This window comes from Pelodiscus sinensis, chromosome 19, assembly GCF_049634645.1.
Source record: "Pelodiscus sinensis isolate JC-2024 chromosome 19, ASM4963464v1, whole genome shotgun sequence".
Classification (NCBI taxonomy): domain Eukaryota; kingdom Metazoa; phylum Chordata; order Testudines; family Trionychidae; genus Pelodiscus; species Pelodiscus sinensis.
Genome location: NC_134729.1, coordinates 187,767 through 215,526, shown reverse-complemented (window position 1 = coordinate 215,526; position 27,760 = coordinate 187,767). Strand labels below are relative to the sequence as shown.

At 64.6% G+C, this 27,760-nt stretch overlaps 2 protein-coding genes across 7 annotated transcripts; one reads left to right on the top strand and one right to left on the bottom strand.

The window, feature by feature from the left end:
• Nucleotides 1-21: 21 nt before the first annotated feature.
• On the top strand, nucleotides 22-20,918 carry AAAS (aladin WD repeat nucleoporin). Of its 5 annotated transcripts, XM_075901600.1 has the most exons (18): nucleotides 22-115; nucleotides 449-584; nucleotides 926-1,053; nucleotides 2,120-2,175; nucleotides 3,530-3,621; nucleotides 8,878-8,924; nucleotides 10,555-10,653; nucleotides 13,225-13,434; nucleotides 14,164-14,307; nucleotides 14,523-14,643; nucleotides 15,284-15,408; nucleotides 16,194-16,254; nucleotides 16,906-16,996; nucleotides 17,473-17,566; nucleotides 18,272-18,339; nucleotides 19,050-19,131; nucleotides 19,314-19,398; nucleotides 20,541-20,918. In XM_075901600.1, exons 2-18 carry the CDS (start codon nucleotides 462-464, stop codon nucleotides 20,682-20,684), a joined length of 1,770 nt encoding a protein of 589 aa, XP_075757715.1. In that variant the 5' UTR covers nucleotides 22-115; nucleotides 449-461; the 3' UTR covers nucleotides 20,685-20,918. The 5 variants fall into 5 exon arrangements, with proteins under 5 accessions (XP_075757715.1, XP_075757718.1, XP_075757717.1 ...); XM_075901603.1 differs by lacking the exon at nucleotides 13,225-13,434; XM_075901602.1 differs by lacking the exon at nucleotides 22-115 and having other exon boundaries at nucleotides 8,878-8,953.
• A 2,542-nt stretch (nucleotides 20,919-23,460) lies between these two features.
• Nucleotides 23,461-25,946, bottom strand: LOC142818893 (leucine-rich repeat-containing protein 3-like). Of its 2 annotated transcripts, none has more exons than XM_075901605.1 (2): nucleotides 25,846-25,946; nucleotides 23,461-25,262 (listed from the first exon to the last, which is right to left on the bottom strand). In XM_075901605.1, exon 2 carries the CDS (start codon nucleotides 25,232-25,234, stop codon nucleotides 24,467-24,469), a length of 768 nt encoding a protein of 255 aa, XP_075757720.1. In that variant the 5' UTR covers nucleotides 25,235-25,262; nucleotides 25,846-25,946; the 3' UTR covers nucleotides 23,461-24,466. The 2 variants fall into 2 exon arrangements, with proteins under 2 accessions (XP_075757720.1, XP_075757721.1); XM_075901606.1 differs by lacking the exon at nucleotides 25,846-25,946 and adding an exon at nucleotides 25,348-25,394 and having other exon boundaries at nucleotides 23,461-25,299.
• Between the last annotated feature and the right edge of the window lie 1,814 nt (nucleotides 25,947-27,760).

Below are 27,760 nucleotides of genomic sequence, written 5' to 3'. Positions count from 1 at the left end.
TTAATTGCCGGGCCGCTCCCCCCGCCCCCGCCAGGCGCCGCTGGGGGCGAGCGCGAGCTGCGCCGCGTGTCCCGGGCGGGCTTCCGTCGGGCCCGGGAAGAGCGGCCGGTGCCGGGTAACGGGGGAGGCAGCGCGGGGGGCCCAGGGGAGGAGGGGGCCCTGCAGTGGGGGGGCCCGGGGGGGTTGGGGGAGGGGCAGAGTGGGGGGGCCCGGGGGAGGGGGGGCCCTGCAGTGGGGGGGCCCGGGGGGGTTGGGGGAGGGGCAGAGTGGGGGGGCCCGGGGGAGGGGGGGCCCTGCAGTGGGGGGGCCCGGGGGGGTTGGGGGAGGGGCAGAGTGGGGGGGCCCGGGGAGGGGGGGGCCCTGCAGTGTTAGGGGCCCGGGGGGGCGATGGGCTGGCAGGACCCCCCGGCCCACAAGAGGCGCCCCCCTGACTCGCCCCCCCCCCCAGAGCCAGCCGCAGGATGTGCTCCCTGGCGCTGTTCCCGCCCCCGCCCGCCCCCGGGGACGTCTCCCTGTACGAGTTCAACAACGCCCTGGTCTCCGGCCGCCTCTACGAGACGCTCCCGCTGGCTTTCCAGGACCAGGTGAGCCCCCCCGCCAGGGTCTGCCGCCAGCACCCGCCAGCCTGGGGCCTCTCGGAAGGGTCGGCTCTGCGGGTGGCTCTGGGGATTCTAGACCCTGGCTCCTTTGCCTGTAACGTGGGGGCCCGAGAGCTGCGAGGCGGCGAGTTCCCTGGGCTGTTGCCTCCTGCCAGCGGGCTCCCTGCTGGTGCCCAGGGCCTGGCAAGGGGAGCGGCTTTCAGAGGCCCTTTGCAAAGGGTGACTCGGGCGCTCTCGGTTCTGTGTGCTGCTCCCAGCCCCGCAGCCGCTGGGTCTCCGATCAAGCCGTTTCACTACAGCCGGTTTGTTGGGTCTTGTATTTGCAGTTGGCTGACCTGCCTGTCCTAGCCATCCCCAAGGAAACCCTGAAAGCTCACAGCCGGCTGGAGCACAGCACAAAGCCTGCCTTCATCCACCACCAGGAGACCCTCTGGAAGAGATGTCTCAATGCATGGTGAGCTGGGGCAAGCCTCTGGCCCTGATCCCCCGCCGGACCCTGCAGGGGCCTTGGAGCTCAAGGGCTGCATTAAAAGCTCTGACTGGCCCGACGTGGGCTGCAGCTCGCTCACCCCTGTGCTACCGTAACACACCCGTAAGACGGGCTTGGTTGCGGGGGGCTGAGAGGTTTCTGCTCTGCTGACAGCCCTGGCTGAGCTGGCCCCATTTTGAATTAAAATGGTCTCATTTCATTCCCCCATGGCTGGCATTTTGGAGCCCCACTGGCCTGAGGCAGCCCGTGCTGGATTTCCCCTTTCAGCCCTTGTTTGCAGTCAGCAAGAGGGCACTAAGGGCAGCTGCCCGAAGTGGGAAAGGGTGCTGAGCCCCAGGCTTCTCTGCAGTTTCCAAGGCCGGGCGCGTGTCACTTGGAAATCGTCCCTTCTTTGTGCTGAGGTTAGCAGGAAGCTGCTTGCGGCTGGGACGTCAGGGAGCCGGAGGGTGCTTTGCTTGGTATAAGCTGGAGGCAAAGGGGCTGGAGTATTGGACTAGGTGGGTGGGAGGGAACCATAGTGCAGAGGAGGGAGTCGGAGGCATGGCTTTTGCTGAGGAGTAGTTGCAGTAAGGTGAAGCAGTGCAAACAAGGTTGGCTCGCAGGGCGATTGCATGCAGCTCCGAAGACTGTTTTAGGCCTTGGATATTGTGTCCAGTTTGTTCATGCCGGAGCCTCTTGCTTACCTGCGCACGTAGCTAGGGAGAGGGGGTGGGCTGTTTAGGTTAGGTATGTTACTGTAGTGAGTTCTTCAGCCTTTAAGGGGTTTATCTCTTTTCTCTCTCCCTTTTTACTGCCCCAGTGAGGCAGGGCAGTGCTGTTCTCCCCACACGGGAACTGAGGCACAGAGAGACTGAGTGACTTGCCCATAGCCACGTGGGCCATCTGGTGCAGCAGGGAACAGAACCTGAGTCTCCCAAGTCCCATGCTAGTGACCTGCATTGCTGGGGGGAGGGCTACTCCCCATCCCTGCTGTCTAGCTTCAGCCTGTAGCACTGTGCTGTGTAGGCGACTCAGAGCTTTCTGTCCACAGGCGCGATGTGGGAATGTGTGGGCTGCTCAACGAGATTGCAGGCGCAGAGGAGGAAGGTGGGTCTGGCCGTGGGGTAAGAAAGCAGCTCCCGTGGCGTGTTGCAAAGGAATTGGGTAGCTGTCTCCTAGCGCTTTTCAGGCCTTGATCCCTTCGCCCCTGTCTCCCGAGACTCTGCTGCTCCACCTCACGTCGTCTGGGCCCCGTGCTGCATCCCTTCCCTCCCACCTGCCGGGGCCCCTCTCCCGGTGCCATGAGTCAGGGAGCACAGAGCTCTAGCACTGAGGCAGCTCAGCTGGAGGAGGTGGGGACGAGTTGACTTCTGGACCAGCCGAAGCTCAGTTGGAGATTAAAGCTGCCCTTCCGCCCTTGCCTCTCTACAGCCCCGGGACCCACAGAGCGGGCTGCTGCCAGAGCAACGGAAGCTTAAAGCAAAACCTCTGCTTGTTTCGCAGAGGGGAGTAAAACCCAACTGGCGTCACCCACAGCCCGGCCTGAGATAGCAACCCGACCCGTAACGAGCAGGGAGACTGTTGTACGGACGTCTCTTGACTGACGCTGTCTCTGGGGGCTGGTTAGGGATGGAAAATCCCATTTAATGGGTTAAACATAATGGTTAAGCAGTTAACTGATCAAAGGGGGTCCAGGCGGGGGGGCTTCCCCCTCCCCCGCCTGCCATGGCTGGGCTGGAGCAGCCCCAGCCCCCACCAGTTAACCGTAACCGGTAAGCCTCACTCATTAACCAGTTAACCTTCCACGTCCCTAATGCCGTTGGACCGGGCTGGCTCAGCACTGCTCCCAGGGGCACCGGGCTCGCGGCTGATTACTGTTGTGTTTAAAATCACTTTTGTGGAATAACACGTCAAGCCTGTACATTGCAGGTGGCGTCTTGCTTTCAAATGCACAGCAGCTGCTCTAGACCAGCCTCGCGTCTCCCGCCCCGTGGGGTCCCTTGCATCCCCAGGACTAGCTGAGTAAATCACCGAGGGATTGCCTTGCTCCTGGTTCTGCATCTTGTTCCCAGCAGCTGTCAGGACCAGACGCAGGAAACCCTCTGGGATACCTTGCCCCGCAGGGAGAGTCTCCTCCTGACTCATCCTGGGAAGAAGTTGGCTTAATCCCTGAAGCAGGAGGGTTTAGATCCCTGTCAAAACATTTGGGCTTTGATGATGCCAGACGGCCGGAGCAGCCCCTGTCTGTGTCCGGGAGGCCACTTCCCCCTGCCCTTCTCCCCTTTAATCAGCGAACCTATTAAACGTTACGTTTAACTGGTTAATCAGTTACACGGAATTCTGCGTCCTTAGTGCGCACGTCGGTCTTCAGTCCTGCGTCCTGACGTGGAAAGTGACAGTTCCAGAAGGACTGATCTCCCCGCTTCCCTTCCCAGCCTTACGATTCTCTCTCCCCGCCTAGATCTCCAGTGGATGAAAAGAGGCTCGCGCTGGGCGTTGGCTCTGTGCCAGTGGGTCTCCTCTCTCCACGGCTCCCTGTTTCCCCATTTGTCCGTGAGTACTGTGAGGAATGACTCTGCCCTGTTCTCGAGGTCAGCTCTACGCTCAGAAACTGTGTGTCTCAGAGGTGTGAAAAATCCCCCCCCGAGTGACACAGTCAAAGGGATCTAACCCCCGGGTAGACCCTGCCAACCGAGCTGTCTCCTCTAGAGCAGGCGCAGGCCTTCCACGGGCTGGAGGGCCTCTCCTGTTGGCAGAGGCAGCGTGCTCGCTGCTGCTGCGGTGTCTTTAGGCATAGACGGGCTCCCAGCAGAAGGGAGATGCTGGCACCCATGGCACGTCCTGTGACGTTAGCTGTGTGCTCTGCTCTGAATGGGAGGGTGTCTGTTTCCCTGGCGCTGGGTGTGACGTTAGCTGTGTGTGCTCTGCTCTGAACGGGAGGGTCTGTTTCCCTGGCGCTGGGTGTGACGTTAGCTGTGTGTGCTCTGCTCTGAACGGGAGGGTGTCTGTTTCCCTGGCGCTGGGTGTGACGTTAGCTGTGTGCTCTGCTCTGAATGGGAGGGTGTCTGTTTCCCTGGCGCTGGGTGTGACGTTAGCTGTGTGCTCTGCTCTGAATGGGAGGGTATCTGTTTCCCTGGCGCTGGCGCTGGGTGTGACGTTAGCTGTGTGCTCTGCTCTGAATGGGAGGGTGTCTGTTTCCCTGGCCCTGGCGCTGGGTGTGACGTTAGCTGTGTGCGCTCTGCTCTGAATGGGAGGGTGTCTGTTTCCCTGGCCCTGGGTGTGACGTTAGCTGTGTGCGCTCTGCTCTGAATGGGAGGGTGTCTGTTTCCCTGGCCCTGGGTGTGACGTTAGCTGTGTGCTCTGCTCTGAATGGGAGGGTGTCTGTTTCCCTGGCGCTGGGTGTGACGTTAGCTGTGTGCTCTGCTCTGAATGGGAGGGTGTCTGTTTCCCTGGCGCTGGCGCTGGGTGTGACGTTAGCTGTGTGCTCTGCTCTGAATGGGAGGGTGTCTGTTTCCCTGGCGCTGGCGCTGGGTGTGACGTTAGCTGTGTGCTCTGCTCTGAATGGGAGGGTGTCTGTTTCCCTGGCGCTGGGTGTGACGTTAGCTGTGCGCTCTGCTCTGAATGGGAGGGTGTCTGTTTCCCTGGCCCTGGCCCTGGGTGTGACGTTAGCTGTGTGCGCTCTGCTCTGAATGGGAGGGTGTCTGTTTCCCTGGCCCTGGCCCTGGGTGTGACGTTAGCTGTGTGCGCTCTGCTCTGAATGGGAGGGTGTCTGTTTCCCTGGCCCTGGCGCCGGGTGTGACGTTAGCTGTGTGCTCTGCTCTGAACGGGAGGGTGTCTGTTTCCCTGGCCTTGGCGCTGGGTGTGACGTTAGCTGTGCGCTCTGCTCTGAATGGGAGGGTGTCTGTTTCCCTGGCGCTGGGTGTGACGTTAGCTGTGTGCGCTCTGCTCTGAATGGGAGGGTGTCTGTTTCCCTGGCGCTGGGTGTGACGTTAGCTGTGCGCTCTGCTCTGAACGGGAGGGTGTCTGTTTCCCTGGCCCTGGCGCTGGGTGTGACGTTAGCTGTGTCCTCTGCTCTGAACGGGAGGGTGTCTGTTTCCCTGGCGCTGGGTGTGACGTTAGCTGTGTGCGCTCTGCTCTGAACGGGAGAGTGTCTGTTTCCCTGGCGCTGGGTGTGACGTTAGCTGTGTGCTCTGCTCTGAACGGGAGGGTGTCTGTTTCCCTGGCGCTGGGTGTGACGTTAGCTGTGCGCTCTGCTCTGAACGGGAGGGTGTCTGTTTCCCTGGCGCTGGCACTGGGTGTGACGTTAGCTGTGTGCGCTCTGCTCTGAATGGGAGGGTGTCTGTTTCCCTGGCGCTGGGTGTGACGTTAGCTGTGTGCGCTCTGCTCTGAATGGGAGGGTGTCTGTTTCCCCGGCCCTGGCGCTGGGTGTGACGTTAGCTGTGTGCGCTCTGCTCTGAATGGGAGGGTGTCTGTTTCCCTGGCCCTGGCCCTGGGTGTGACGTTAGCTGTGTGCTCTGCTCTGAATGGGAGGGTGTCTGTTTCCCTGGCCCTGGCGCTGGGTGTGACGTTAGCTGTGTGGGCTCTGCTCTGAACGGGAGGGTGTCTGTTTCCCTGGCGCTGGGTGTGACGTTAGCTGTGTGCGCTCTGCTCTGAATGGGAGGGTGTCTGTTTCCCTGGCCCTGGCCCTGGCCCTGGGTGTGACGTTAGCTGTGTGCTCTGCTCTGAATGGGAGGGTGTCTGTTTCCCTGGCGCTGGCGCTGGGTGTGACGTTAGCTGTGTGCGCTCTGCTCTGAATGGGAGGGTGTCTGTTTCCCTGGCCCTGGCCCTGGGTGTGACGTTAGCTGTGTGCTCTGCTCTGAATGGGAGGGTGTCTGTTTCCCTGGCGCTGGCGCTGGGTGTGACGTTAGCTGTGTGCTCTGCTCTGAATGGGAGGGTGTCTGTTTCCCTGGCGCTGGGTGTGACGTTAGCTGTGTGCGCTCTGCTCTGAATGGGAGGGTGTCTGTTTCCCTGGCGCTGGGTGTGACGTTAGCTGTGCGCTCTGCTCTGAATGGGAGGGTGTCTGTTTCCCTGGCGCTGGGTGTGACGTTAGCTGTGTGCGCTCTGCTCTGAATGGGAGGGTGTCTGTTTCCCTGGCGCTGGGTGTGACGTTAGCTGTGTGCGCTCTGCTCTGAATGGGAGGGTGTCTGTTTCCCTGGCGCTGGGTGTGACGTTAGCTGTGCGCTCTGCTCTGAACGGGAGGGTGTCTGTTTCCCTGGCCCTGGCGCTGGGTGTGACGTTAGCTGTGTCCTCTGCTCTGAACGGGAGGGTGTCTGTTTCCCTGGCGCTGGGTGTGACGTTAGCTGTGTGCGCTCTGCTCTGAACGGGAGAGTGTCTGTTTCCCTGGCGCTGGGTGTGACGTTAGCTGTGTGCTCTGCTCTGAACGGGAGGGTGTCTGTTTCCCTGGCGCTGGGTGTGACGTTAGCTGTGCGCTCTGCTCTGAACGGGAGGGTGTCTGTTTCCCTGGCGCTGGCACTGGGTGTGACGTTAGCTCTGTGCGCTCTGCTCTGAATGGGAGGGTGTCTGTTTCCCTGGCGCTGGGTGTGACGTTAGCTGTGCGCTCTGCTCTGAACGGGAGGGTGTCTGTTTCCCTGGCGCTGGCACTGGGTGTGACGTTAGCTGTGTGCGCTCTGCTCTGAATGGGAGGGTGTCTGTTTCCCTGGCGCTGGGTGTGACGTTAGCTGTGTGCGCTCTGCTCTGAACGGGAGGGTGTCTGTTTCCCTGGCGCTGGGTGTGACGTTAGCTGTGTGCGCTCTGCTCTGAATGGGAGGGTGTCTGTTTCCCTGGCCCTGGCCCTGGCCCTGGGTGTGACGTTAGCTGTGTGCTCTGCTCTGAATGGGAGGGTGTCTGTTTCCCTGGCCCTGGCGCTTGGTGTGACGTTAGCTGTGTGCGCTCTGCTCTGAATGGGAGGGTGTCTGTTTCCCTGGCCCTGGCGCTGGGTGTGACGTTAGCTGTGTGCTCTGCTCTGAATGGGAGGGTGTCTGTTTCCCTGGCGCTGGCGCTGGGTGTGACGTTAGCTGTGGGTGCTCTGCTCTGAATGGGAGGGTGTCTGTTTCCCTGGCGCTGGGTGTGACGTTAGCTGTGTGCTCTGCTCTGAATGGGAGGGTGTCTGTTTCCCTGGCGCTGGCGCTGGGTGTGACGTTAGCTGTGGGTGCTCTGCTCTGAATGGGAGGGTGTCTGTTTCCCTGGCGCTGGGTGTGACGTTAGCTGTGTGCTCTGCTCTGAATGGGAGGGTGTCTGTTTCCCTGGCGCTGGCGCTGGGTGTGACGTTAGCTGTCTGCTCTGCTCTGAATGGGAGGGTGTCTGTTTCCCTGGCGCTGGCGCTGGGTGTGACGTTAGCTGTGTGGGCTCTGCTCTGAACGGGAGGGTGTCTGTTTCCCTGGCGCTGGGTGTGACGTTAGCTGTGTGTGCTCTGCTCTGAATGGGAGGGTGTCTGTTTCCCTGGCGCTGGGTGTGACGTTAGCTGTGGGTGCTCTGCTCTGAATGGGAGGGTGTCTGTTTCCCTGGCGCTGGGTGTGACGTTAGCTGTGTGCTCTGCTCTGAATGGGAGGGTGTCTGTTTCCCTGGCGCTGGCGCTGGGTGTGACGTTAGCTGTCTGCTCTGCTCTGAATGGGAGGGTGTCTGTTTCCCTGGCGCTGGCGCTGGGTGTGACGTTAGCTGTGTGGGCTCTGCTCTGAACGGGAGGGTGTCTGTTTCCCTGGCGCTGGGTGTGACGTTAGCTGTGTGCGCTCTGCTCTGAATGGGAGGGTGTTTGTTTCCCTGGCCCTGGCGCTGGGTGTGACGTTAGCTGTGTGCTCTGCTCTGAATGGGAGGGTGTCTGTTTCCCTGGCGCTGGGTGTGACGTTGGTCCAGCTGGGCAGGAATAGAAATGGTGCCACAACTAACAAGGCGGCTTCATGTCCGTGCATGCCTAGGTCCATCCCATTGCCTGCCAGCAGCGCGGGGCACGGGACAGGCGTCCAAGCGGCTGGCCTTGTCCAGAATAACAATGCTGCTTTGACTGTGCAGAAGGGCTTTGCTTAGGTGGGTTGGTGTCGGTCTAGACAGGGAAACTGAGGCAGAGAGGGCCAGTAGTGTATGCCTGTGCCGCTTACATTTTTAAAGATCGCTAGTCCTGGACTGGGGCTCTGCGAGCTGGATTGCTCCGCGCTCTCTGGCCTGCTGGCCCACCCTGTGCCTCTCTTCCCCCCGCCCCTTTGTCTGTTTGGCTTGCGCGTTATTTAAGGTAGGGCCTGGTGTGACGGAGCCCACCCCCTGCTGGCCACTGTAATAAGAGTAAGTTGCCACTTCACACGCAGGGTGTTTACAGGCTCCTTGCTGATGGTGGCTATTTCCAGAAGGGTCTCAGGGAGTTAGTCGTGCCCCCGGAGAAGCCATGGAGGCCCCTCTGCAGATCTGAGCCATGGTGTGGGGGCGCTGGGGGTCTGCCTGCCCTGCGGAGGCACAGGCGGAGTAGCTAGCCTGAGCACCGCTAGCCGGGATGCTGCAGCAGCAGGGTGTTCGCAGGGGCCAGCCCGCGTGCCGCTGCCGTTGCTCGTACGGCCGCAGGCGCTGCAGTGCCAGTGGCAGTGGGGACACGGGCTCTGCGAAGGCTTCCCGGGGGGGAAGGAGAACGGGACACTGACGAGCAAGGCTTCAGCATGGCCGAGCATCCCAGAGGCACCGAGGAGGGCGAGACGTGCACTCCCACCGATGTCTCGAGGCTGATACCGCTCCCCAGGCAGCTGCCGCCTTCTCTGGCGCTAACACGTTCGTTCTCTTGTCTGCCCCAAGCTCTGCAGCGAGGACATGATCGCCGAGTTCTCCCAGGCTGTGGACTGGTGAGTTCGCTGCAGCGGGGCTCTGCCGGGTGCGTACCTGACGGGCTCTCCCGGGCTGCAGGAGGAGGGGGTAGCCTGAGACGGGCAGACCCCAGTTCAGCTCCTTGCTTGGCCTTGGGCGGGTCACTTTGCCCGAGTTCTCCATCAGTGAGGCGGCTCCGTGGCATTGCCTGCGAGGGAAGGCTGTGAGCCGCCTGGCTTTGCCACAAGGAGCCTGAGGGGGTCAGACCGCTGTGCTCCTCACGCGCTTTGCAGCCCCATGTTCCTCTGGGGCTCCCCACCACTGGCCCCACTCGGGTCTCTGAGCCGCCCTGCCTAGAGTTACTGGGCCGGTCGGTTTCTCCATCGTCTGCACCGGACAGGAGCCCCTGGAACTGTTCATCAATGCTCTGGCGCAGGGTGGGCCCTGTGCGAGGCCCTGGGCCACGGTCCCTTTCCACTACACGTGTTTTCTGGGAGCGGGGGGGCCAGGCAGGGCCACAGACTGACCCTGTGGTCCTGCGCGTACTCCAAGGGCTCCGTTGGCAAGTCAGCGCCGCACGCTCCGGCTGGGCTCTCCGTAGATCCGAGGGGGTGGCCTGGCCCCAGCCCCTTCCCAGCTGTTGCTCCTTGCATGGCTAAGGGGAAACAGCAGCCGTCTTGCAGCTTGAAGCAAGCCCCCCCGGCCTGGTCAGTTCAGTGCACAGCGCAGTCGCACGCAACATTTGGCGTCCTCGGGCACATTCTGAATTGGTGCTGCCGGAGGTGGGAGACTGAGCTCCGTGTTCCGGAGCTTGGATTCGGAAAGGCATTTGCCAGGTATTGCTATACGTGACGTGATAGCAGTGCCTGACAGAGGTATCGGAGAATCTCCCATCCACAATGCATTTACCCTCCCAATGGCACTGTGGGGAAGGCCAGGCGATTATTGAGAGATTAAGTGACTTGACCAGGGTCACAGAGGAAGTATGTGGCATAGCAAGGAACTGACCCCAGGTTTTCCAAGTCCTAGGCTAGCACCTAAACGCACAAGTTCAGCACTACTGAAATGCAGCTACTTCTGGGGTGGGACTGAGGGGTTCCACATTGCCCTACACAACAGTGGGGGAGTGATGACGTTTATTTTGCTAGATACCATAGCACCCTGTAGGAAACTTGTGGGAATATGGTTTCTCTCTTCTCGGGAAGGACAAAAGTTTGAGGAGACCTTGCCGGGGCTTGAGCCTGATGCTCAGCGTGCTGGAAAACATCCTGTAATGCCATCACGGGCAGCCTGCGGCCCCTCGGGGGAGGTGTGCGGCCCGCGAGACGTTTTGGTTAAGGGTTGGCTGATTCGGCGGGTTTGCCTCTCGGTAGAACTGTGATACACACCAGGCCGGGGCCTGCCGAGTGCACACAACGCTGCCTGTGAAACCAGCCATGCCCTCTGCAGCCAGTTCCCCGCACGTCCTGGGTGCGCCTGCGCCAGGCGCAGAGCCCCCCTCGCCCAGAAGGCTGATGTGGTTACCGCAGTCTTGCAGCCCACTGAGACGGGGGGGCACTTACGCAGCCCGCCCCCCAGCCCAGCTTGCCCATCGCTGCCCTGCTCTTTGCCATCAGGCACCCTGTGCATCCCAGCCTTTCAGACCCTCCCTCTCCGCTGCTTTTCCAGGGCCGGCTGCTCCATCCGGGCTTTTGCCTGGCACCCCCACACCAGCAAGTTTGCTGTGGCCCTTCTGGATGACTCCATCCGGGTTTACAACAGCAGCAGGTGAGGCGCCGGGGGCGGGGCTGCGGAGTTGATGTGTGGGTGAGGGCTCCTGCGCTGAGGCCGGATGCCTTCGCTGCTAAGGGAGCCCCGCTCGGGAGCGGGAGTCAAGGAGCTGGCAACAGCGCTCCTCTGAGGCCCTGTGCGCCAGGCTGCGCGTGGGAAGGAGCTGCAGCCGCGGGGGTCCCCAGTCCTTCCTGCCATGCCGTGCGGGGCCAGGCCTCTGGAGCTGTGTCTGACTCGGCCTCTCCCCCCAGGGCCCTGCCTTGCTCTGGTCTGCGTCCATACGCGAGATTGTCGGGGGCTCCTGGCCTTTATGGGAGCGCTGCGCTTGGCCCCGCTCGGGTAACTGCTGGGGCAGAGGAGTCCGGGGGCTGCACCTATGGTCCTCTCCTTGTCGTTGGACCAGGCCTCCCTTTTGCTCAAGGGAACATCCCCACCCCCACCCCCGTGTGAGATCAGCCAGGGGTCGGGGGCAAGGCTCCGAGCGCTCCTGCTGCAGAGTCCCTGTGGACAGGCTGCAGCCCCGACTAGCTGCGCTCTGCCCGGAGCCCTTGAGTCCCCGGCTGGTGCCGACAAAGGGAGAGGCTGGTTTCCAGTGCGATGTGGCCCCGGGGATGTGACGAGGGGGGTGCACATCCCGGACTTTGGGTCCAGCCCCTAGTTCCACAGGTCAGGCTGCTGGAATTCCACTGTCCGTGCCAGGCCCCTCTGCTCTCACGTTGCTCAGACCTTGGAGGCCGCAGCCCGTGGCTTTGCGCGGAGCTCGGGGTGAAGGAGAGTTCCTAGGAAGTTCTCTCGATGCCTTGAGGCTTCCCTGCTCCTTACTCAGCCCACAGAGTCGCCCTGCCCTGGCCTGGCCTGCCGGGAGGGAAGGTGGGGCCTTGGGGTTTGTTCTTCAGCGCCAAGGCAGCACCTCCATTCTGGGTCTCTTGGCACCGAGTGCCACCATTCCTCTGCGTGCCCCATAAGAGCAGCCACGCGGGGTCAGCCCAGTGTCCTGTCTGCCCACAGTGGCCAAGTGAACGGACCAGGGAACCATCAAGTGATCCCTCCCCTGTCCCCCATTCCCAGCCTCCAGCAGACAGAGGCTAGGGACACCGTCCCTGCCCAGCCTGGCTTAACAGCCACTGAGAGACCTAACCTAACTGTATCTAGTTCTTATTTGAACCCTGTTCAAGTCTTGGTTTAGACAACCTCCTCTGGCGAGGAGTTCCACAGGTTGACTGCGCTGTGAGAAGAAAACTTCCTTTTGTTTGTTTTAAAACTGCTACCCATTAATCTCATGTGATGACCCCTCGTTGTTACGGGAGCAAGAAAATATTATTCACGTTCTCCACACTGCTCATGATTGTATAGACCTCTATCGTATTCCCCCTTGGTTCCCTCTTTTCTAAGATGAAAAGTCCAAGTTTTATTAATCTCTCCTCATGGCAGCTGTTCCATCCCCTTAATCATTTTTGTTGCACTTTACTGAACTTTTTCCGATGCCAAGAGATCTTTTTGAGATGAGGTGACCACATCTACACGCAGTGCTCAAGACGTAGGCGTGCCATGGATTTATATAGAGGTGGTAAGATATTCTCTCTCTCTCTCTCCGTGATTCCCAGCAGTGTTTGCTTTTCTGACTGCTGTGCACATCGAGTGGATGTTTTTGGAGAACTCTCCAGGCTCTCTCTCGAGTGGTTATAGCTAACTTAGTCCCCTTCGCTCTGGGATGATGTTTTCCAATGGGCGTTACTTTGCACTGATCAGCGGTACAATTCATCTGCCGTTTGTTGCCCACTCACCCAGTCTGGCAAGATCCTTTTGAAGCTCTTTGCAGGCTGCTTTGGTCTCCACTATCTTGAGCAGTTTGGTGTCGTCGGCAAATGTTGTCACCTCCCTGTGCACCCCCTTCTCCAGCTCGTGTGTGAGCGTGGTGGACACCACTGGTTTCCCCCTCTCCTGCCCAGTGCTGGCTCTGTGACCCGGCACTGCTCCCTGCGCTAGCCAGTCCGTCCACCGCTCGCACGTGGTCCGCTCTTGGCAGGTTCCTGGTGGTCCCAGGATTCTTACGGGAGTCTCGGGCAGGTCTGTCTCCCGTTTTCTCTCCGGTCCCCCCTCTGCTCCAGGCTGTCCAGTGTGCAGGAAACCAGCACTGGCCGCGCTTAGCCCAGGGAGGGGGGCTTTGGCTGCCAGCAAGGCCTGGCCCTGGGGGGCTAGTGAGGGGGACCGTCCTGTTCCTGGGGTGCCCTTTGGGAGTGCTGCTCCCAGCTCCTCGTATCAGCCTGTCCCCTGGGCACGGGCCGTGGTCGGAGAGCCGGTAGCTCCTGCAGGCTCTTCCTGTGTTGCCAGCAGAGCTCCTCTGGCCCGGAGGCCTCCTGCAGACCAATGCCAGAACCGTCCCAGCGCCCCCAGCATCCCCCGTTCGACTTCAGGTTAGAAATCCATAAGCCCCCGTCTCCCTGTTCGCGCCGCCAGGCTGGCCCCTCTTCCCACAGGCTCGGACGGTCTCCTGGCCCGCGAGAGGCTGCGTTAGGGGACGTCTCGCTTTCCCCCGGAGGCATCCCTTGAATTTCGTCTCCCCTGCAGGTCTCCCCGCTCGCTGCGTGGGTCTCCGCAGGCAGATAAAGCCCTCCTTAAAAGAAGACTCTCCCAGCGCATTCTGAAATGCTGCCGGCTTTCCCCCTCACCAGCTGCATCCCCCGGCCGCACTTCCGTGCCAGCAGCAGCCAGATCCTGCCCAGTCACTGCTGGGCCTGGGCCGCAGGGAGCGCCGGGCACGGCCCTTACGCAGACTAGGTGCGCCGCCGTCTCTGTCCTCGCGCACCTCTGAGCCTTGGAGCTGCACTGTCCCCGGGTGGGGATCTAGCCAGCTTCCCCCAGGCCTGGTCCTTGCGTCCGGGGACTCCCCCAAAGCAAAGCCAGCGTCCTGCTGAGAGGGGCTCGGCGTTCGGTCGTGCCCTGGGGTGGCTCTGGGGCGAGGTACGGACCGAGCGCCTGTCGGCTCTGGGATTGCTGCAGACGGTTGGAACGTTTCTCTGGAATCGGTGTGTTGTGGTCACATCCGGGTGTGCTTTAACCCCTCCCCCGCTGTGCGGGGCTAGACACAGCTGCTGCTCCGCCCTCGGGGACCACGCGTCGGTGGCGTGCGTACGGGCTCTGGGATCACGTCTGTCTCTGGTGATGCCCGAGCGCCCCGTAGTCGGTAGCTCGTTTGCCTTCAGAGCCCTCCTGTGGGGCAGGGCAGGGCTGTTATCCCTGTTGGCTCCGAGATCAAGGGTCTTGAGCAAGATCGCACAGGAAGCTTGTGTGGGAAGAGGGAACTGAGCCTCTGTCTGTGGAGTTCTGGCGAGCTCCCTAACCGCTAGGCAGCCCTTCTCTCCGTGTAGACACACGGGCTGTGCGGTAGCTGTGTGCACATCCCAGGCATGAACCCCGCTCGGTCGGCAGGGTGTGGGAGGCTCTCTCGGCACCCCCTGCTGCTGCTGCCGTGGTCTCCCACGTCGCCCCTTCTCTCCTCTCCTGCAGCGCGACGGTCCCCATCCTGAAACACCGCCTGCAGCGCAGCGTGGCCGCCCTGGCCTGGAAGCCGCTGTGTGCCTCCATCCTCGCCGTGGCATGCCAGAGCTGTGTCTTGGTTTGGCACCTGGACCCCACGTCCCTTTCCACCAGGTAATCCTCCGCCTCCAGACCTGGGTGGGCCCCAGCGGTCTCCTCTGCCGGCCAGGGCCAGGACCCACGTGTCTGGTACGACGGTGGCTCGCCTGTCACCAGGCCCCTATTCCGAGCCCCGTGCAGCGGGGTTTGGATCAAAGCCACCTGGCAGCAAACCTGCAGCGTCAGCCGGATGGAGCCTGCTCGCAAGCGCGCTCTCTTCTCTCCTCCAGGCCGTCCTCTGGCTGCGCCCAGGTGCTTGCTCATCCCGGCCACAGCCCCGTCACCAGCCTGGCGTGGGCCCCCAGTGGGGAGATGCTGCTCTCAGCCTCGCCTGTGGACACCGCCATGCTTGTGAGTAGGGAGGGCGCAGGGTGGCCTCTGGCGGGGGGAGTGGCTGGAACAGCCAGAACTGCAGCCATCTCACTCGTGGCGCCCTCCAGTGGCTCGTCCCACGTAGGCCACGTGCCCTAGCAGCAGAGTTCAAAGGCTTCCCCGCGTAGCTGTGTCCTGTTGGGCCCCTGGATCCCTGCCAGTCCTGCCCCGTTACCTGAAGCCTGTACAGCTGGGTGCTCGTGGGGCTCCCCTGGGGGCTGTTCGCTGGGCCAGTGGCGCACAGGGCAGCCTGGCTGCCGAGCCGGCGAGGACTGGAAGGAACTCCTGCGCCCGCGTCCAGTCCCCAGCCGGCGCCACCGACCCCTTGCCCAGGGCTGTCGCACGGCTGCCTCTCCTAGTGCCCAGCCTCACGCTCACTGGGGTCCTGCTCTTACTGCATCGGGGAGGGGCTTTGCCAGTCAGAGCCCCCGCCCTAGCCTGGCCTCTTTGTGAAGGCCCTGAGAGCCGGTCTTAGGGAGCGCAGCGTCACTGCAGGGTCCACCCAGCTCAACCCTCCCCCCCCCCCCCCAGCAAGCAGGGACTCTCCGATCTTCCCCCGCCCCCAGCTGCGGGGAGAGTCCTGTCTGTCCCATGTTACCCTCCCTCCCGCCCTCTCTAGGTGTGGGACGTGTCCACGGAAAACTGTGTCCCGCTGCAGTGGTTCGGAGGGGGCGGAGTCACCTACCTTGCGTGGTCCCCGGACGGCAGCAGGGTGCTAGCAGCCACGCCCTCCGCCGTGTTCAGGTGAGGAGGAGGGATCCTCAGACCCAGGGGAGTGTGGTCTGGTGGTTAGAGCAGGGGCCCGGCGTTGAGGTCCTTAGGTCTAGTCTCCCCTTTGGATCTGAGCAAGTCGCTGCCTTTCTTGGCGCGTCTGCGCCTTGTCTGGGAACCAGAGGCTGCTAGGACCCACGGGGGGGGCCGAAGTGCCGTGAGACGGGGGGTTCTCCACAGTCTGCCCTTCTGCTGCTGGCAGGTGGGAGCTGGACGCTGCCGTCCGGGCAGGTGTCCTGGCCTGGCTGCGTCTGTCCCTCCCCTCTGCCCAGACGCCTGCCCTGGCCTAGCTCCAAACACTGCGCCCTGCGGCTTAGTCGCTCAGGGTATGTCTACACTATCACCCTAGTTCGAACTAGGAATTGGGCTTCCTATTCCGAACCATCTAGTTCGTGCCGCGTGTAGCCGCGGGCACGGAGCCGCACTAGCGGACATTTAAAAATGGCGGCGCCCGGCAACATGCAAATGAAACCCAGGAAATTCAAATCCCGGGCTTCATTTTCAAGTTCGTGTGACTACATTAACCACCCTAGTTCGAACTAGCGGGGTAGTGTAGACAGACCCTCAGGCAGAGGCGGGCCCGGATTTGACACGCCCCCAGCCGTCCGTGCGGACCGTGGCCCGTCTGTCGGTGGCGGCTGCGTGGTCCCTGGGCCACGTCTCGTGCTATTGCGTCTGACGCGTGAAATGGGGCTGCTGGAGATTCATGGGGGTGGGGGGGAAGAGGGCTCTCTCGCCCCAGCCTGTCTCTCTCGCAGGGTGTGGGAAGCTCAGATGTGGACGTGCGAGCGGTGGCCCACGATCAAGGGGCGCTGCCAGGTAGGTGTCGGTCCTCGCTCGCTCAGCCAGTAATGGGCAGCCCCAAGCAGCCTGCTCTGGTGCAGGTTAAAGGTCAAACACTGACCAGCGAGGTCCCCCCACGGCCCTGCCAAGTAGCAGGAGCAGATGCAGTCGCCCTGCCTCGGCCGCCCCCCGCCTGGGGTGAGCGGGGCGCTCTGCTTCGCTCTCCGGATTGGTGGCCCCTTCCGGACACAGCAGGGCAGTGGCTCTTTGTGCTGCTCCCTTCCTCTAGGGCCCATCAGCCTCCAGTCCCGTGCTGTCACAGGCAGCCACGGAGGTCTGTGGGGAGCCAGCAGGAGGCGAGGCTAAAAGGGAACCGTGATCCGGCTCTCGTGAGGGTCAAGCCAAGGCCTTGAGCTGTGCTCGTTACGAGTCCCAGGCTGCTTTTGATTGAATTGGGGCATCGGCCCCAGGTCCTGGCCGAATTCCTCTCCAGCCGCTGGCTGCTGGACTCGCCATCTCTCCCGGCGGCGTTTCTGAGCGGGGTGACTGGGGCGTGAGCCGCGTGGTGTCCAGGAACCGCCGGGGGAAGCTGCGTGGCTCAGTCCCCAGCCAGCTCTGAGGACGAAGGGCGCCGTGTTCTGCAAGTGGCTGATGCTGGATGTAACGGTGAGCCTTTCCTCCCCGCAGACAGGGTGCTGGAGCCCCGATGGCAGCCGGTTGCTCTTTACGGTCCAGGGGGAATCGGTCATTTACTCCTTGTCCTTCTCCGAGTACAGTGGTGAGTTCGGTTAAACTTTCCGAGAGGAGCTCGCCGGCTCCCCCGGGCTGTGAGACTCCCACGGCCACGCCGGTCGCTCAGGCGCTCTCCAGCCTCATCTCGGCCTTCCTCCCGTGCGCTCCTGCTCCTTTCCTCCTGGCCTGGGAGCTGGCTGTGAAATGTGCCAAACGCAGACCAGCCAAAGCCAGCGCTGGGGCGCAGCCTCCGCTCCCTCCAGAACACGCCCTGTAGGGCTGGCTATCTGAGGCAGGCGTGGGGCGGGGGAGAACTCGTTAGTTTCCCGATGCTTGTAGCTCCGAGGTAGCCCAGTGCGGGGAGGTTGTCGGAGGCTCGGAGGAGTCAAGTGTGCAGCTGCTGGGGACTTGCATTGGGAATTGGGCGTCTGATTTCTCTTTGAAGCCAGGAAAAAAACGCTGTAGGCAGCTTCAGGGTAGCCGAGCGGCAGAATTCACCCATCTCGGGCTCCTCTCTTCCAGGTGAGCTGCAAGGGCAAGTCGGTGGGTCGAAAACAGCTTCTATTGTGGCCGACCTGTCTGAGACCGGCTTCGAGACGCTGTACGGGGAGGAGAGGTGAGAGCAGAGCTGCAGCGCCCAGGGTAGGGCACAGACACCGCCCTTGCCTGGAGGATGAAATAGCCCCGTGCGTGTTGCTCGCGATCCGTGTGTCCGGGGAGCACCTGGCTTGCACGGCCTGAGTCTCCCGCTTGCTATTGCGGGCGGTTCTCATGGGAAAATCGTTGCCCAGAGCCTGGTGCCAAACAGCGAGTCCCTTGCTAAGTTCTCTCTGATCCTGGGTGGCTGCAGGTCGGGGTGACCCCGAGGGGGAAGGACGGGATCACACCGAGCGGACACGGCAGCTATTTGATTTCAGCCCCGGGGCCCAGGCGAGGGCTGGAGGGGGAGGCTGGCGTGTAGCCCCGCTGTGCTGCTTCCCTCGCTGGGGCCAGGGTGGAAGCCAGGGGAGCAGGCCTCCCTGTAAGCCGGGCGCTTGGGCGGCCGCTCAGAGTCCAGTGCTGCCCAGCTGATTAGCAGAGCGCCCGCAGCTTGGCTCGTGTCTGCGCACCACACGCCTCGGTGCGCGCGCACCACACGCCTCGGTGCGCGCGCAGCCACTCACTGCACACGTGGGTGGTGAGGGCCAGAGGGCGCGTTGCTGGGGGTTTCCCAGTTACGCTGCCCTGCCCCTAGGACAGATCTTCTGTGATGCAGAGGGCAGGTGGGAACGGAGGCGCCCGCGGGGGCAGGTTCCTGAGCTAGCTCCCGGTGTTGCTTTAGGATCGGCGGGGAAGTGCACTCCATGGCGTGGGACCCCAGCGGCGAGCGGCTTGCGGCTGTCATCAGAGGTAAAGCCTTGAGCGGCCCCCGTGCGAGGCTTGTTTCCTCTCGTGCGGAGCCCCACGCGCTACAGGGGAGCGTGTCTGGGGCGCTGCCCCCCAGCGTGCTGAGCAAGGCCCCCGGAAAGCTGCTGCTGGCCCAGCGCCTTCCCCCAAATCCTTCAGTTGTGGGCCTTGTACACGCGCGTGCGCCTGCCTGGAGACCAGCTGTGGCCGGTCACTCCGAGCGCTCGGAGTCTCGCCCGCCCTGCCGGTCAGGAAACCAGCGCACCAGCTCCCAGCAGGCTCTGCCCAGCCACGGTCCCGGCCGATTTCTGCCTCCGATCTTAACCCGCCCCCTCCGGAAGGGTTATTGATCGACAGGCGCACCGGCGAGGGCTGCAGTTGCTAAAGGAGTCTCACGTCCGGCAGGCGCCCGGCTCCGGGTCCAGGCTTGTCGTGGTGGCCAGCTCGAGTCCCGTCTCTGGTTCCTTCGCGCCTCTGGCAGGCCCCCGCCCCTTCGTAGGACTGTCCCCATGCGGAGGCTGGCGCGGGAATGGGCCACAGGCGGAAGCCCGATGTCCATTGGAGTTAGCTCCCACGCGGGCGCGTCCCCGCCCTTCGCACCCGCCTCCCCGCAGAGGGGCCGACGCAGTGAAGAGTCCTGCAGCTGCTGACAACCCCCCCGTCAGACCAGCTGCCGGCCCGCGCCCCATTGACGCGCTTTCTCCCCTTTGCAGGGAGCCCCGAGGCCGCCGAGAGCAGGACGATTGTCGCCGTGTTTCGAACCCGCAACAGCCCCGTGTTTGAGCTCCTGCCGTGGTGAGGGCTCTGGAGCACCCGCTGGGCTGGGGGGCGGGGTTTGGCCAGGCCCGAGTGTCCCTTCCCCCTCCCTGCAGGGGGCTGCCCCTGGGGGGGCACGTGGCGTTCGTGAGCCCCGTGAGGGCGGGGAATCGCTGGGCGGGTGCGCGGCCCCTCGTCACTGTCTCCTCTGTCCCCTCTAGCGGCTTCCTGCAGGGCGAGCCGGGGGCTCAGCCACAGCTGCTTGCTTTCCATCCCTGCTTCAAGAAGGGGGCCCTCCTGACTGTGGTGAGTGCAGCCTGGCCTGGCGGGCGCGGGGCTGCTCGGAGGTTGGGGCCGTAGGCATGGGGCTGCCATTGCCCCCCTGGGCCGGGGGGCATGGGGAGGGGGCGGCGGCACAGACCCCAGGGGGCCGTGGGCCTTGGGAGCTGCTGGCATGGGGAGGGGGCAGAGGCACAGACCCCAGGGGGCCGTGGGCCTTGGGAGCTGCTGGCATGGGGAGGGGGCGGCGGCACAGACCCCAGGAGGCCGTGGGCCTTGGGAGCTGCTGGCATGGGGAGGGGGCGGCGGCACAGACCCCAGGAGGCCGTGGGCCTTGGGAGCTGCTGGCATGGGGAGGGGGTGGCGGCACAGACCCCAGGGGGCCGTGGGCCTTGGGAGCTGCTGGCATGGGGAGGGGGCGGTGGCACAGACCCCAGGGGGCCGTGGGCCTTGGGAGCTGCTGGCATGGGGAGGGGGCGGTGGCACAGACCCCAGGGGGCCGTGGGCCTTGGGAGCTGCTGGCATGGGGAGGGAGCGGCGGCACAGACCCCAGGGGGCCGTGGGCCTTGGGAGCTGCTGGCATGGGGAGGGGGTGGCGGCACAGACCCCAGGGGGCCGTGGGCCTTGGGAGCTGCTGGCATGGGGAGGGGGCGGCGGCACAGACCCCAGGGGGCCGTGGGCCTTGGGAGCTGCTGGCATGGGGAGGGGGCGGTGGCACAGACCCCAGGGGGCCGTGGGCCTTGGGAGCTGCTGGCATGGGGAGGGGGTGGCGGTACAGACCCCAGGGGGCCGTGGGCCTTGGGAGCTGCTGGCATGGGGAGGGGGCGGTGGCACAGACCCCAGGGGGCCGTGGGCCTTGGGAGCTGCTGGCATGGGGAGGGGGCGGTGGCACAGACCCCAGGGGGCCGTGGGCCTTGGGAGCTGCTGGCATGGGGAGTGGGCGGTGGCACAGACCCCAGGGGGCCGTGGGCCTTGGGAGCTGCTGGCATGGGGAGGGGGCGGTGGCTATCCTGACAACCCCACACGGGGGCCCCCAAACGCCCTGTTCTCCCCCCCCTGAGGACAGCAGGCTGGATGGGCCTTGGGGCTGCTGCAGGGCGGGTCCCGTTGGCTGGGGCGTGGGCTGTATCGAGCTGAGCCAGTGCTCATGTGTGTCTCTCCCCCCTCAGTGCTGGTCTACAGGGAGGATCAGCCACGTCCCCTTTTTCTTTGTGAGCGCCCAGTTTCCCGGCCTCAGCCCCCGGCACAGCCCTGTGGCCGCCCTCAGCAGCAGCGCCAGCGTGCGGGAGCAGCCCTTGTTCTCGGAGCTGTGAAGAGGAGCAGGGCCGTTCCCGTGCCCTGCTGCCGGGCAGCCACGGTGCTCGGCCCCGGGACGTCACGCCTGGCCGGCCCATCCGCTGGGGAGCCAGAGACTCGTCGTGGCGGGGGCCTGGAAGGACCTGTTCTGTTCTGTTTGCTCTCAGCACCTGCCTCAGGAGGCAGCCCGGGGCGCGGCCCTGCCTGTGAACGCTCGGTGCGGGCGGGATTAAAGATCCAGTCCCTGCGCCTCCCCGCCTCATCCGCGCACCACTTGCTCGGCGGCCGCAGGGCTCACGGGCGGCGTGTTCAGCCCCGAGCCCCTGCCTTTGCACGACTGCGGGGGGCTCGCGCTGGGGGCTCCCACTTGCAGGCGCCTTTCCTCGGCTCCCCCCGTCAGTGCTGCGCCGGGGCCCGGGTGGGGCTGGCGGTTCCAGCTCGCTGCGGGCGGCGCCGAGCGGGGCTGCTCGGCACGGGGGCTTCATCAACGGGTCCCCTGTGCGCTAGCTCAGTTCTGTCCCCGCTGGTCTGCACCAGGTCAGAGCGGCTCCCGCCCCCGGTGGCTCACCAGGGCTGCTGTGAGGATTGCTGGGCCCAGCGCCTGAGTCTGAGCGCGACTGGTCCACATGGGCGTGGAACCCTGGCCCCTCTGGTGTGTGGATTAGTCAGGGCCTGGGCAGCCGGGCAAGGTGCCTGGTTTGGGGTCGAAGAGCGCCTCTTGCTGACAGCTCGCACGGTGCCTGTTACAGTGCGGGGGGCTAGGGCTGGCCTGGAGTAGGGCAGTGATTGCTGTGGGGGGGGGGGGAGAGACAACGATGCTGGGGCAGGGGGGCTAGGGCTGCCCTGAATCAGGCTTCCACCCGGCTCAGCCCTAGGGTGGCCATTGGTCCCCCTTAGGGTGGCCAGGCCTGGTTTTGCTCCTCTGTCCACACTCAGCAGGCCCCTTTTTCCTCTCTTGAGGCCAGAGGTGACGAGCCGGTGGGCCCTGGGGCGCTGCTCCCCGGCTCGGGCACTCGGCTGCTGCTGCCCCCGGCCGAGCTGGGCTCCCGGGGCTTCCCATAGGCTGCCTTGCTAAGCCGCTAGCCGGGCAGGTGGAAGGGGCTGGCTGGGTGGGAGTGTTCCCCCATCGGGATCTGCCCCAGCCCCTAGTGTCTCTCCCACCGTGTTGTTGAGGGAGGGGGCTGCAGTCACGTGTACTGGATCACCTACCCTGACGCAGGGAGGGCAGAGGACACAGCCGGAGGCAGAGGAAGGAGCAGCAGCGCCCCCCGTATGTGTGCTCCCCCGAAATGGTGCCCTGGGCCTCCCCCACACTCCACGCAGCTGCCCTCTGTGCCTTCCTCGCCCAGACCTGCCTGCGCTGAGTTCGGGCCCAGCCCGCTGGCTAGAGCGGGGGGGGGCAGCTGCCCTCTGTGCCTTCCTCGCCCAGACATGCCTGCGCTGAGTTCGGGCCCAGCCCGCTGGCTAGAGCAGCGGGGGGGGCAGCTGCTCGGAGCTGGGAGCCCTGCGGAGAAGCCGGCGCTGGCCTGTGCCCTGCAGGAGGGGACTAGCAGCACTAGCCCTACAGGCGGGGTTGGGGCCACGCTGGGAGTGAAGGGGTCAGGCTGCGGCTCCCTCCCTCTGGCCACGGTGCCTGTGCGGGGCCTGGCCAAGGGTTTCTGCCCTGAAATGAGCAGTGGGGCGGGCATGGCAGCCAGGGCCTGCGGGGAGCCTGCAGGGCTATTCACAAGAAGCCCAGCGCGGCGTCCCAGGTGAGGCGGGAGCTCTGTGCTTTGGTTCAGCTGCAATCGCCCGCCTGGCGCCATTCACAGGAAACCCAGGAGCCGGAGCGCCGGGCACTGCCAAGCCCACGGCCCCCCGCTTGTTCCGCCAGGCAGAGGGGATGGAATACGGCGCCCTGCCGAGGGCCCTTGCTCCAGCCTGTCCCAGTGCAGCCGGGGCTGTTCCTGCCCAGCGCAGGGGTACGGCAGCGCATGTTACCGCTCTGGTGGCAGGAGCACCCACGGCCCCCCGGAGAGAGGCCGGGGACGGGCTGGGAAGTGGTGGTGGAAGAGCAGCTGGCCCAGCCGCCGGCCTGAGAAGCAGGATTAGAGGAGGGATTTATGGGGGCTTCACTGTTAATCCCCTGGATTATGCTCTGGGTTGTCTCTGCCTCCCCCTCCCTGCTGGGGGAGATGAGACCTCTGCACGCACTGGGGAAACTGCCCTACCCCCACTGCTCACTCGCCCCTCCCTCCCCCAACAGCCCTGGACCACTCTGGCTCCCCCCGTCCCACTAGCAGCCCCTGGCCCCTGCCTCTTGCTCCCTCCCAGCCAGGCCTCCGGCCCCGCCTCTCGCAGCCTGGCCCTGTCCCTGCTGGTTTAAGCCGGGTTTAGCCGTAAAAGCCAAAGCCCCCGGGCTCAGCCAGCCCCACGGCGCAGGGGCCTGGGCGCACACCTGAGGAGACCCCGCTACGCCCGGGCATGCTGGTGCCTGGGTTAAGCACCCGCCTGGGTCAACGTTTACAGCGGCTTCCCGTCGGAGTGGGCCCAACCGCCACGCCTGCTCTTGCACTGAGAATGGGTCCTGTAGCCGTGACCCCACCCTATACCGGTCCTGGGGGGTTATCGGCCAGCCTGGCCCCAGTGCACGCAGGAAACCTGGCGCCTAACCCGACCGGGCAGCAGAGCCGTGGAGCCCAGCTCTCCGCGCGTGGCCTGTTCCCCGGCTCGCTGTGCCGCTAACTCCCGGCTCGGGCCGTGGCTGGGGGCTGAGCTCCAGGGGGGCGGGAGGGACACACCACACCACACAGCTGGCAACCTGGGACGTTTACTTTGGGGCCCATATAAAGGGTTTGGCCGTCTCCCGGTGCCCCCCGAGTGCTGACCAGGGTGTCTGCTCCTCTTGGATAAGGGAAATGAACTGAGCTCCGCCTGCCGCTCGCCCCCAGGCAGGTTTCTCTTTCTTGCAGAACTTCCAGCCTTAAACACGGAGGCGGCACCTAGCAGGGCCCTTGCCAACGCCACCCCCTGTGGGCTCCCCCTCCCCCCCCCGGCTCCATAGTCCCCTGCGTCGTACAGCCTAGGCCTGCGTCTCCCACGCCGCGCGGTTTCCACCTGGGCACTCCCAAGGCCTTTTCCTGCCTCCTGTCAGGTGGGGCTTGTCCTGCTGTCACCTGACCTAACCCTAACTCTACTGCTACATACAAGACCCTGCATTCAGCCAGCTGTGGCTGGAGCCCAGCGCGCCACTGCCCCGCCGTCCACGTAACCTTCATGGCACCTGCAAACTAGCGGCGGTTCCACATTTCCTTCCCAGCGAGTGGCTGGCAGACAGAGGGGCCGGGCCAGAGCCAAGAATCACTGTCGGCTGGCAACCCCCCCGCATGGATCGGGCCGCATTAGTGCTTTACTTTGAGCTTCAGGCTTAACGAGCCTTCCACACCACCAGCCTTAGGCCTTGTCTGCGGGCGAGACTGAGCCGAATAGCTGCTGCAGCATACGCCGTTCCAGAGAACGCCCCACGCAGAGCCTCTTGGGCCAGCAGTAGTTGTGAGAGTCACAGCCAATCTGAGTCTGGAATAACGTGCCCATGGAGCATAGCCCTGAGGGGGCAACGGTGGGGCACAGGTGCTAAGTGACTTGCCCAGAGTAGCACAGGAAGTCTGTGGCGGAGTAAGAAACAGGCCCCCAGGTCCAACGTCCTCTCTCGCCCTTCCAGCACGCTGCGGGGTGCCGCTGTGCCGCTTTCTCAGCCGCCACGGCCCACGGGCCCCGCCTTCCCCGTGTCAGTACCACGCGTGCCTGGGCAAAGGCCAGCTCAGAGGATGGTGCTCAGAGTATCTCCCTCCATCTCCTCCCCCTCCTCCTCCTCGTCCTCTGGACTCGGCTGCTTGATGGGCAGGGCCTTGAGATACTCCAGGTGCCGGCGGGTTTCGGCCTGGTTCCGCGCCACGTAGTAGACCACGTAGGCGATGACCACCGCAAACCAGCAGAACACGGTGACCAGCATGGCCACGTCCGTGGTCCTCTGGTGCACGCCGCAGAAGTCAACGCCGGCGCTGAGCAGGCGGGCCAAGGGCTGGCCCACGTACTCCTCCCGGGCCGCACTGGCGCAGACCACGGCCTCCAGCGTCTCAGCCTCCAGGGGCAGGGCCTCCAGCAGCTCCTGCAGGGCGCAGCCGCAGGCCCATGGGTTGCCCTGCAGGCGCAGCTTGGCCCGCAGGACGGGGGCGGCCTCGGCGGGGCCCAGCTGCCGCAGGCGGTTGTGGGACAGGTCCAGCAGCTGCAGCCGGCTGCCCAGCTCCCCCAGGGCGGCCGGGGAGATGGTCTCCAGCAGGTTGTCCGAGAGGTAGAGCTCCTGCAGCTGGCGCAGCTCCCGCAAGGCGCCGGCTAGGAGGTCGGTGATCTCGTTGGAGTCCAGGTAGAGCACGCGGGTGTCGCGGGGGAGGCCGGAGGGGATGTGCCGCAGCTGCCCGTGGGTGCAGCGCACGACCCCGCTCTCCTGCGCGCAGCGACAGCCCTTCGGGCACGCCAGGCTGCCACGCTGGCAGAGCAGGGCCACCAGGAGCCAGGGCAGCGCCGGCATGTCCGCATCGCTGGCCCGCCTCGCCGCGCTGCAGGAAAGCGAGAGACACCCCCCTTGTGACGCGCCTGGGGGGGCCGGGCTGCAGGAAAGCGAGACACCCCCCCTTGTGACACGCGGGGGGGGCCGCGCTGCAGGAAAGCGAGAGACACCCCCCTTGTGACGCGCGGGGGGGGCCGGGCTGCAGGAAAGCGAGAGACACCCCCCTTGTGACACGCGGGGGGGGCCGGGCTGCAGGAAAGCGAGAGACACCCCCCTTGTGACACGCGGGGGGGGGGGGGGTGGCCCCGTCAGGCCGGGCTGCAGGAGCACGTGGGGCTGTAGGACTAGTGGGTAGAGCAGGGAGCTGGGCTGTGCAGCTGAGTTAGGAGCCCCGCCTCTGTGTCAGGCCGAGGAAGGGAGCGTGGGCTAGTGGTTAGATCTGGCCTAGGTCTCCTGGGCTGGCTCTCCGTGAGCTGGCGGAGAAGTGGGTCTGGAGGGGGGAGGGCCTCAGGCCGCCGGAATTCTAGCCCCCGCTTGGGGAAGGGAGTGGGGCCCAGTGGTTAGAGCAGCGACCGAGGGGAGGGGCGGGGAACGGCCGAACCAAACCCCCCGCCCCCGGGAAATGCACCCACCTCGCAGGGCCCCGGCATCTGCCTGCAACGTCCCCGGCGGGACCGGCCGCAGCTGCGGGCAGAGCCGCCCCCCCCCCCCCCCCGCCTGCGTCAGCGCCGCGGCAGGGCGAGCCCCCCCCCCCCCCCCCGCGCCCTCTAGCCCCGCCTCCCCAGTGGGGCGGACGCTGCACGTGCAGCCCCCCCCCCCCCCCCCCCCCCCGCATCCGTCTGGGCCCAGGCTGGCAAAGGCCACTGCCTCGCGAACAGCCCCCCCCCCCCCCCGGATCCCCATGGCCATGGCTCCCCCCCAAGGGCTGCTAGGGAGCGTGGGGGCGGGGCAGGCCCGTTACTAGCGGGGGGGGGGCAACAGGCCTAGTGGTGGTGCCGGGAAGTCGGGGGGGGGGGGGGGGCAGAAGCATTTTAGGTTGCTTGGAACATTTCCTGGGTCCAGATTCCAGCTTTCCTTAAGCCCGCCCCAGTCCCAAGCCACGGGTGGGGGGGGGGGGGATACAGGCTGGGTGGGAGCGTAGCAACCCCCCCGCCCCCCCCCATCTGCCCTCTGCTTGGTGCAGGTTTAGCCAGAAGGGCTGGGGCCCGGAGAGGGGCGCGCTCCGATACCCCCCATTGCAAACACGGGCAGGGCAGAATCGCCACTCTGGGGCTCCCCTCCATTGCGGGGAGGGCTTGCTGGCCTAGTGGCTAGAGCAGAGGCCTGCGTTCTCCCCCCAGCTTCTCTCCTGTGACCATGTGCAAGTGACTTGCCCGCTCTGTGCCTCAGTTTCCCCTCCCGCCTGGGCGCTTTCTTTGGCGGGGCAGCGATTGACTCATCTGCCATGGGGCAGGCCCCCAGCACAATGGGCAGAAACAAGGCTCCCCCTCCCCGGGGAGTCTGCAGCAGACTGGGGGGGGGCCTGGGGGCTGCATGCTTGTCCCAGGCAAGACAGTCGGGGTGAGGGGCGTGTTGCTCAATGCAGTGGCGCACCTAGGGTGTGCGGGGGGCAGACGAGCCAATCCTCACGGGAGGACTCCCCCCCCCCCCCCCCCCCCCGGTCAGAACCTGGGGCATCGGGCAGCCCCACACCGGGGCATCGGGCAGCCCCACACCGGGCCACCTGTAACAAAAGTCCTGGGGCCGCCCACAGAACCCCGCTGGGGCACATGCCCAGGCTGCCCCCCAGCCCCGCTGGAGCCGTTACCCTGCACCGTGGCAGCCAGGGGGTTTCAAAGGGCGGATGCGGCTGGCGCTGGGGGTTTCACCTGAGGAAGATCAGAGCTGGACCCAGGCTGGCCCCCTTAAGCTCTGGGGAAAGCTGGGTCTGAGCCCCTCCCGACACGTTCCCAACTCAGCAACTGACCCAGGCCTAGCTGGCTGCTGTCAGCGCTGGGCTCCCTGCTCCTGCCCGATGTCAGAGAGCAGAGGCTGTACCCATTACCTGGATGGAGGGGCAGAGCAGGGCTGGTCTGACAGGGCCTGGGGCTGCCTGTACCCTATGGTCCCCCCTTTTTCCAGACTGTACAAACTGCCTGGTGAGGTAGCACCTGAAAACTCATAATTTGCTGATCATTATCGTCCTGGTGTAGCCAGCGTGTGTAGTTATTACACTGTACAGTGTTGCTGAGACGTATTCCAAGTCTGGGGGCAGCCACAAGCCCCTTCCTGAACAACCAAACCAAACCGACCCCTCCGCAGAGAACAGCACCAGCCCGTCACCCGCACCAGTGGCCCGTCTTTGGCAGAAAACGAAAGCGTGAGCACGATATGTCCGTGGTGGCAAAGCAGCAGCTGGAAGTTCCCACCCCCAGATTGTCTCCCCACCCCCGCCAGGAAAAGGCAACATGCTCCGACTTCCTCCTGGTTTTTCTCTCTGCCCAGGGCACCACCACCAGGCGCAAAGAAATAAGCTCCGGCCCCTGGGCGTCTGAGCGCTCAGCCAGC

Bases quoted from the DNA above. Each gene is read 5' to 3' on its own strand.
- AAAS (XM_075901600.1), top strand. From the start codon at position 462: ATGTGCTCCCTGGCGCTGTTCCCGCCCCCGCCCGCCCCCGGGGACGTC. The intron at 8,925-10,554 runs GTGAGTTCGCTG...CTGCTTTTCCAG, and splicing joins TTCTCCCAGGCTGTGGACTG to GGCCGGCTGCTCCATCCGGG. The intron at 15,409-16,193 runs GTGAGGAGGAGG...TCTCTCTCGCAG, and splicing joins ACGCCCTCCGCCGTGTTCAG to GGTGTGGGAAGCTCAGATGT.
- LOC142818893 (XM_075901605.1), bottom strand. From the start codon at position 25,234: ATGCCGGCGCTGCCCTGGCTCCTGGTGGCCCTGCTCTGCCAGCGTGGC.